Below are 9,251 nucleotides of genomic sequence, written 5' to 3' on the forward strand. Positions count from 1 at the left end.
ATATCCTTGCATCCATGATGGGCCCTGCAGTGACCCAGGGATTAGGCAGCAGGAAAATGCAGGTCAGGATCAAGCCTTATCAAAAGGAATGGAAAGGCCTCATGAGGCAGAATGTAGTTGGAGTAGGACATTTATGTGTGCAGTAATTGAACCTTCTAAGAAAGAGAAAAAGGATGACAAATTAGGTTGATGGATAATATAATATATCTGTTCTTTGGAAAGAGACTGTCTAGACTGTGTATTGTTTACGAGATAGTCCTGAAAGGATAGGAGAGTGACCTTTAGAGGATAGAAAGCTGTAACGCACATCTCCCTGAGTACAGATGGCCAAGGGATAATGAAACCAGGTGGCGGTGGGGACAGACAACTTCTTCAAAGGCAATTTTGCACGTGTTCACACTAAGCTGAAATTTCCAGAATGTCCTTTCTCTTCCATTTTATTCGCTGCTTATATCCTGCTTTTTTGCTTTCCCTAGGGAAGCCCATAGCATAAGACAGCAAAACAGAAAACAACTCAATTAGCAGATTGGAATGGAAGTCAATATAACAGAATGTAGCAAATACCAAAATATAAAACAAGCCAAAATTAAATTCACATCAAATGCATCCTATTAAAGCCAAGAGTTAATTCAAATCCAATTTCAATTTGATTTCAAAATTTACTGAAGCCCTATGACCAATTTGCAGACGATACCAAACTGGAAGCAGTAGCTAATGCTACAGAAGACAGAACTGGGATGCCAGACGACCTTAACAGATTGGAGAACTGGGCCAAAAGTAATGAAACATTTTCCCATAGATACAAATGTAAGGTTCTGCACTTAGAAAGAAATAACCAGTTGCACCAATATAAGATGGGGCTCGCCTGGCTTGGTAGTAGTACATGTGAAAAGGATCTAGGGGTCTTAGTTGACCACAAGCTTGACGTGAGTCAACAGCATGATGCATCAGCAAAAAAAGAAAAGAAAAGAAAAGGCTAATGTTCTTCTAGGCTGCATCAAGTATAATGTCCAGATCAAGGGAAGTAATAGTACCACTCTATTCTGCCTTGGTCAGACCACACCTGGAGTCCTGTGACCAGGTCTGAGCACCACAATTTAAGATGGATATTGACAAGCTGGAACGTGTGCAGAGGAGAGCGACCAAGATGATCAAGGGTCTGGAAACCATGCCTTATGAGGAATGGTTGAGAGAGCTGGGTATGTTTCGCCTGGATAAGAGGAGACTGGGTGGAAATATGATAGTCATCTTCAAATATATTTGCCATTATTTTCTGGGCCAGAGCAGGCCCAAGACACCTGGTGGCCCAAGGCAGATGCTTCACACCCCTCAGTTCTAAATCAAGGTGCAAAGTTTCCAAGGTTAGTCAAGTTGTTTTGGCTCCAGAGGCAAAAAAAACAAAAATTATCTCACACCTCTCTGCCAGAAAAATACAATACGATTAAACTAAATAACACAGTTTTCATAACACCTAATGTCTGCTTCTGGAGGCAGCTGCCTTAGTCTGCCTACTGCTCTAGGTAGTGGTTGAAATTAGGCCCAGATGCAGAGGAAAATGGGCACTGGGCAGTGTTTAGGTGGAGGCAAGAAGCCTGCAGAGGTCATCTTTCTCGAGAGCACACTAAAGCCTAGATCCAGCTCTGAGTATCAAGGAAGTCACAGGTACAGAATCAAAGTCAGCTCTCCTGATCACCAGATCTCTTGTTACAGGCACTGCAACCTCCCATCTTTTCTGAAAGTAAAGTAGCCAGGGGATTTCATGGCAAAGCCTTCCCTGCAAGAATGTCCCAACCTTTCACTGCTTCTCAGACCTTCTGACTAAGGCTCCGTGATGCTTCTGCCCCAGCGGAGACTTCATCCTCTTCAGTTAGTGCTTTGCGGAAGAGTCCCAAGAAAGAAGCCCGCCGACGGAGACCCCTGCTTCGGACATACCCCACGAAGCCATACAGCACGGGGTTGACACAGCTGTGGAGGTACGCCAGAGCATTCGACAGCTTGAGCCCAATCCCCCACATGTGCTTTTCTTCTGACACGGTGCTGAGAAGTACAAAGATGTGGTGGGGGAGCCAGCAGACGAAGAAGAGCACCACGATGGTGGCCACCAAACCGAAGGTGCGGTGGGAGCCCTCCCAGCGCCGCCCGCGGAGCTTGCAAATCAGAACCAAGTAGGCCACAGCGATGATGATGAAGGGCACCAGGAATGCTCCAAAGAACCTGCTCAGCCTCAGGGGCAGGTCTGTGGCTCTCTTGAGATCTCCCCGATAGACGCAGTAGGCCAATCCATTTTTTATTTCAAGATGGCGCACCACCAGATAAGGGGCGCTGAAGGCGAGAGCTAGGATCCACGCCCCAGCGCATGCCAGGACTTGAAAGCGAGGGCCCTGGTGGTTGCGGGCCCAGATGGGCCTCGCGATCAACAGGCACCGGTGTACGCTGATGACGGTGAGGACAAAGACGCTGGTGAAGACCGTGAGGTAGCGGGCAAAAGTGTGGAGCTTGCACAAGGCGAGGCCAAAGGGCCAGCTGCCGTGCATGATCTCCTGCACAAGGGCAGGGATACGGCCAGCAGAGAAGAGGAGGTCTGCCACAGCCAGGTTGAGGTAGCAGGTGGATGTGAAGGTCTTGCGTTTCTCCCGCTTGGCTACGGCCCACACCACCAGCCCATTGCCGCTAACGCCCAGGATCAGAATGATGACGTTGGTTACTATGGCGATGTGGCGCATGGAGGCTTCCACCGATGTGGTGTCAACCTGGTCAGCTGAGGAGTTCATGATGTCTGCAGAAAAGGAAACAGGCCATATTTAGTGTCTTTCTCCCCGCTTTAAATCTCACACCTTGGATTACTGGCAATACGCTAAAACAAACAAACCTGACTTAACATCTGTGGGGGGCCGCCATATTGCTGTGGTACCAGTTAGTGCAGAGACCCTCAATATGCTATCAATGGGAATGAGTGGGACCTGTGAGAACAGTTGTAGTGTGGAGTGCCCTTGGTCAGTGTTCCAGCCAGCTGGCCATTCCTTCTCTCAAGATTTTCCATTCCTCTCCTTCCAGCTCCCCTCTCCCTACAGTGGACATTCAGCATTCTGTGATCACTGAGCATCTTCAGTCTTAGATTTTGATTTCTTTCTTAGGCTTCTCTCATCTATCTATCTATCTATCTATCTATCTATCTATCTATCTATCATCTAGTACCTCAGTTGTCTAACGTAATTCGTTCCATAAGACAGTTCAACTTCTGAAACGTTCGACAACCGAGGCGCAAAGGGCAGTCTGCAAAGTCAATGGAGAAAATTGGGAAACAAACAAACAAACCCCCACAGTGGAAGCCGTTCGACTTCTGGGGCACGTTTGAAAATGGAAGCAATTTCTTCTGGTTTTTGGGTGCTTGAAAACCAAAACGTTCGGCTTCCAAGACGTTTGAAAACCGAGGTACCACTGTATTTTACATGTGCCAACTGAGAGTTGTATCCAACTAAATTTTATTCAGAGTAGACCCATTGAAATGAATGGCCCCAGGTTAGGTATGACTAGGGATGGAAGGCTATACCAAATCTGGCATTTTTTGTTTCTTATTTTTCTGGTCCTGAATTTGGTTCTCCACATTTCTGCAGCAATTTTAAAAATGACAATTTTCGAGCATTTTAGTGTGAATTTCTAACACATTTTTATGCCATTTTGACTGATGTACACTTTTTTTTGGGGGGGGAGAAAACGTGTTAGGAGAATTTGCCTGAGAACTGTAGGCCTAAATTCAATCCCACTTCTACAATGCTACAATGCAAGGCCCACACCCTGTAATGAAGCAAACCACTGAAACAATTCTAATGGCATCTTAGAATTACTACTTATAAGTAAGTCCTCCTGAATTCAATGAGGTATGTTGGATGAGGAATGCCAGAACAATTGCATATAAGAACATAAGATGAGCTTGCTGGATGAGCCTGCCATGGTCCGTCAAGTCCAGCATTCTGCTCTCACAATGGTCAGCTAGGTCCCTGCGAGAAACCAGCAAACAGGAACTGAAAACAAGAGCGTTCTCCAATCCTGCAGCTTCTAACAACTGGCCTAAAGAATAACTCTTGAGATGGCAGTGATCACCTGGTTTAATCTCTAGGCTGAGCATCTGTGAGGACTCACCATGCCTGGGCTACTAACGTGCAAACACAATACAAGCTGAGCTATCTAAACGCTTCCAATATCACAATCTGTGCCTGACTCTTTAAAAACAACAACTCCTTGATGTGATGTTCTCTTTGGGCTGCCAAGCTTGACTGTGTCTTGCTCCCCCAAGGCCCCCCTTCACCCCATGCCTGGAGCACCACACATTCTGGAAGTTGAGAAACCAGCGACAACACTGAGCTCAGAAGAGACCACAACTTCCCCTTCGTGGGCTGAGAGGGCAGCTTCCCCATCTTCTGAAAAGTCAGAGGAGCTGGTCCAAAATGAGTCCTTGAGTCAAAGTTTGTGGTGACGCAGATGCCACCCAATGCTGGTGCAGAACCAAAAATGCCTTGTGCAGTTTTGCGACCATTCCCCGGTTTTTTTTATCATCATCATCAACAACAACAACAATTTTATATGCTGCCCACCTGACTGGTTATGGGACCCAGGTGGCGCTGTGGTTAAACCACTGAGCCTAGGGCTTGCTGATCAGAAGGTCGGCGGTTCGAATCCCTGTGACGGGGTGAGCTCCCGTTGCTTGGTCCCAGCTCCTGCCAACCTAGCAGTTCGAAAGCACGTCAAAATGCAAGTAGATAAATAGGAACCGCTACAGCGGGAAGGTAAACGGTGTTTCCATGTGCTGCTCTGGTTTGCCAGAAGCGGCTTTGTCATGCTGGCCACATGACCTGGAAGCTATACGCCGGCTCCCTCAGCCAATAATGCGAGATGAGCGCGCAACCCCAGAGTCGGTCATGACTGGACCTAATGGTCAGGGGTCCCTTTACCTTTACCTGACTGGTTAGTTGTTTATTTCCTTGACATCTGATGGGAGGGCATTCCACAGGGTGGGTGCCGCTACCGAGAAGGCCCTCTGCCCTGTAACCTCACTTCTCGCAGGGAGGGAACAGCCAGAAGGCCCTCGGAGCTGGACCTCGGTGTCCGGGTGGAGCAATGGGGGTGGAGATGCTCCTTCAGGTATACATTAACCGGTGGGGAGGGAGGATGAATTTCACTTGAAAATTATTGAAAAGAAGGTACAGGTAGGTAGCCGTGCTGGTCTGATGTAGTTGAAACAAACAAACAAACAAACAAACAAACAAACAAACAAACAAAATTCCTTCCAGTAGCATCTTAGAGACCAACTAAGTTTGTCATAGGTATGAGCTTTCGTGTGCATGCACACTTCTTCAGATACACTGAAACAGAAGTCACCAGACCCTTATGTATAGTCAGAGGGTGGGGAGGGGTATTACTCAGAAGGGTGGTGGGAATGGGTGATTGGCTGATAGGAGTGGTAAACCTGTTGACGACTGTTAACGACTGTTAAGGACTGCAATTGGTCTTGCAGGAAAAAGCAAGGGGTGAGATGGCTGAAAAAAGCTTTATCATGTATAATGAGATAAGAATCCAATGATTAATCTCTAGGCTGAGCCTAGAGGACATTGGATTCTTATCTCATTATACATGATAAAGCTTTTTTTATAGTTGGTCTTTAAGATGCTACTGAAAAAAAGGTAGATTCTGGTGAAATTCAATCAACAAATCAACCATTTTATTTGCATGCCACCTTTACAAAGTTACAACTATGCCCAGGGTGACTATCAGGGCGCAGGCCACCAGGCAAGATGGAGAGGCAGACAGGGCAGGAAAACTGAGTGGGAGAGTCTGTGACCTCCTTGACCGGAGGGGCTGCATCTTCTCAGGAGAAGATACTTCTCTTTCCTTCTCGACAGGATCGAAGCCTCTGCTTAACAATTGCTGAGGCACCAATTCTGTGGGGTGTGGGTGCTGCTTGATAAACAGCTTCCCCCCCAAAAAACCCACTTGTGATGCAGTGCTACACAGGATCAGAGCCTCCTGTCTAACAGCTGTTAAGCAAGAGGATCCAATCCTGCGGCACCCTTGTTTTAACAGAACCATAGAATTGTACAGGTGAATGGGACCCCCAAGAGTCATCTTGTCCAACCCCCTGCAGTTCGGAAAATGCGACTGAACTGGACAGATGAAATGTGTTTCCCAGTCAAGCGCACAGTGTCCCTCAGTGGCTGATGAGATGCCTCTGGGAAGCCCACAAGCAGGGAATGAGGATCAGGATCTGTGATCCACATAATTAATTATTTGAAAGACTGCAAAAGCCTTCTGCACCTGCTGGATCAGGAGCCACAGGGGAGCAGAAATGAATCACGGGTGCAACAACAGCTCTCTCCTCCCGCCTTCAAGTTTGAGGAGAAAGGGGAAAAAAGCCCACTACATGCCACAGGTCCTGCACATACCTTGGCTCACCATGTGCAGATTCCAAATGCCTTCAGGACAAGCTGGTTCTTAGCCAGGGATGTATTCAATGACCGTCTCCTCTCCAGTGAATTATAGAAATACAAGGAGGGAGACAGCGAAATCTCGGTTGCAACAAAGACCGAGGTACACAACAGTTTGTTCCTCACTTTGCACAACCCGGACAGTGATGCAACAAATGAGGCAGGGAAATCAGTAGCTGTGACATCCGAGTGCTCAGTTCCCAGGAGATTCATAGAAACAAAGGAACGTGCCTTATACCATGCCAGACCATTGCCTCGTCCAGGCCAGTGTGGTTTACACTGACTGGCAGAGGCTCTGCAGGGTTCCAGGCAGCCCTACCTGGAGAGTCTGGGGATTGAATACATGCAAGCCAGAGGCTCTGCCACTGAGCTATGGCCCTTCCCTCCTGCAGGAAAAGTATGGAGCAATGATCAGAGAGAGCACAGGCAGTTAGTTATCTGTTAGTGAGTTCCAAGTACTGGAAGTGGGGTGGTAGTCATGCAGTCATGTCTACAGTGAGTTGCAAGACCTCAATAGCCACAACACGTTTCATTTTTATTGAACTGAGAACCAAACCACGTGTGACCTACATGGCATAATTCTGCCCTTAAGCACAGCCCTTCCTTACAAAGTGTCTGCACTGGGTGAATGAACCAATGCGAGGAATTGCATTGAAATACTTGGGTGGGTGGGTGTTGTTTTATTTGGGGTGGGGTTGCTTCGAATTGTTTTTAAATGTTATGTGCTAATTTGGATATTTGTATTTGTTATATGTTAATTTGGATTGCCCTGTGTGCACATCGTGGGGGGGGGGGCGTGCTAACATGACACACACACGCCCCATGGCATGCACATGCTACCAATTGGAATCAGGGGTGGGGGGCAGCCCCTTCATTTAAAATTTTCGTGTGCCCAGGCACCCAGGGCCCCGCATTGTCGGCACCTATGCTCCCAATCTAGAGCAATAGAATATCATACAGCAACATAACCACTCCCTTTTCTCCCTGTGCCTCACCCAGGTACAAACTGTTGGGTGTTGTTGGACTAAAACTCCCATCATCCCTGACCACTTGTCCTGCTAGCTAGGGGAGATGGGAATTGTAGTCCAACAACATGGCTGGGGAAACTCTGGGCGGCTTCCAACAAAGATTAAAAATACATCAAAACATCAGTCATTAAAATTTTCCCTAAACAGGGCTGCCTTCAGATGTCTTCTAAACGTCAGATGTTTATCTCTTTGACATCTGATGGGAAGGTGTTCCACAGGGTGGGCGCCACTACTGAAAAGGCCCTCTGCCTGGTTCCTTTTAACTTGGCTTCTTGTCATCGGGTAGAACGATGGGGGTGGAGCTGCTCCTTCAGGTATACTGGGCCAAGCCTGTTTAGGGCTTTAAAGATCAACACAAACACTTTGAATTGTGCTCAGAAATGTACTGTCACACCAGAGTGCTAATCTAGATTGCTGTCCTCTCTTCCCAGCTATTTCTTAAGGAGGAAAGCCGTGCCCTCAAGGGCAGAACTATGGTTTGACTCTCTGATCAAACAGGAAGTAAAGCTGCAAAGCAGATTAAAGTGTGAAAGAACAGGACATTGTGGAATGGACACCCTTACAAAATTGCATATAGACCATCTCATCCATTCAAATCTGGGGTGATTCTCAACATTGGAGAAGGGGGTTTTGAGATTCTGTTTCCATATACAAGATTGAATAATGGCTTCACATTCTGAGTAATGGTCTGCATGCAGCAGCTTTCAGGTGCTAAAAAAGGGACCTCCACTATGTATGAAAGCTGTTCTTTTGCATTAGCAGTGGGGGGAAATTTTGCTCCCCAATGAATCTGCAAAAAGATTTGAAATTCTGCCTCAGAATTAATAGGTACATCTTAATCATTTCGATTTGTCTCAGGAGTCAAGTGTGAAATCTCATCAGCCCATGAAATACTAGACATAGATAAATGCTACCGCGCCTGCAAGAGTGCCTGTTTGTCTCCACCCATGGCCTGCCTGTGTATTTTTTTAAATCAAGTACATATTACAAAGACATATTACAAAGACATATGTCTCCAGTATTCTTTGAGCCATAGGGAATCAAACTATGTGACGTGCCTGTAGAAGGGGTAGAGCAGGGGTCAACAAACTTTTTTAGAAGGGGGACGATTCACTGTCCTTCAGACCTTGTGGGGGGCCAGACTATTTTTTTTGGGGGGGGGATGAATGAATTCCTATGCCCCACAAATAACCCAGAGATGCATTTTAAATAAAAGCACACATTCTACTCAGGTAAAAATTTGCTATACATAACATGAGTTTGACCAAACTGCGGGAGGCAGTGGAAGACAGGAGTGCCTGACGTGCTCTGGTCCATGGGGTCACGAAGAGTCGGACACGACTAAACGACACAACAACAACAACAACAACAACAACAACAACAACTAACTGTGAATGAATGGTAAATAGGGCTGCCATGTGTCTGGAGTTTCCTGGACATTACTGGGATTTCAAAGGTGTAATTGATGTTGGGGGGTGGGGTGGGGGAGGAATTCCTGAAAGGTGCTTTGTCCTGGATCTTAGGCAAGTCAATTGAAAAATCACATGTTTGTATGTTTTTTGGTGTTTTTGTAAAAGAAAACTCAACAACAACTTTGGGGTTTGTCTAAAAGAAGCTCAACAATTTCGGTGGTTTCCTTAAAAAAGCTCAAGAACTTTCTAGGTGTAACAGCTGCTGAAAAGTCTACGAGTCTACTTCCGCTTGTGCTCGTCGGGAGAAATGGCTGACCCGTAACATCTCTCCC

The 9,251-nt window shown here is 46.6% G+C and overlaps 1 protein-coding gene across 1 annotated transcript; it reads right to left on the minus strand.

Moving 5' to 3' along the window:
• Positions 1–426: 426 nt before the first annotated feature.
• LOC118087645 (C3a anaphylatoxin chemotactic receptor-like) lies at positions 427–6,623 on the minus strand. The gene is made up of 2 exons (XM_035120489.2): positions 6,438–6,623; positions 427–2,776 (listed from the first exon to the last, which is right to left on the minus strand). Exons 1-2 carry the CDS (start codon positions 6,448–6,450, stop codon positions 1,806–1,808), a joined length of 984 nt encoding a protein of 327 aa, XP_034976380.1. The 5' UTR covers positions 6,451–6,623; the 3' UTR covers positions 427–1,805.
• Between the last annotated feature and the right edge of the window lie 2,628 nt (positions 6,624–9,251).

This window comes from Zootoca vivipara, chromosome 6 (genome assembly GCF_963506605.1).
Source record: "Zootoca vivipara chromosome 6, rZooViv1.1, whole genome shotgun sequence".
NCBI lineage: Eukaryota > Metazoa > Chordata > Lepidosauria > Squamata > Lacertidae > Zootoca > Zootoca vivipara.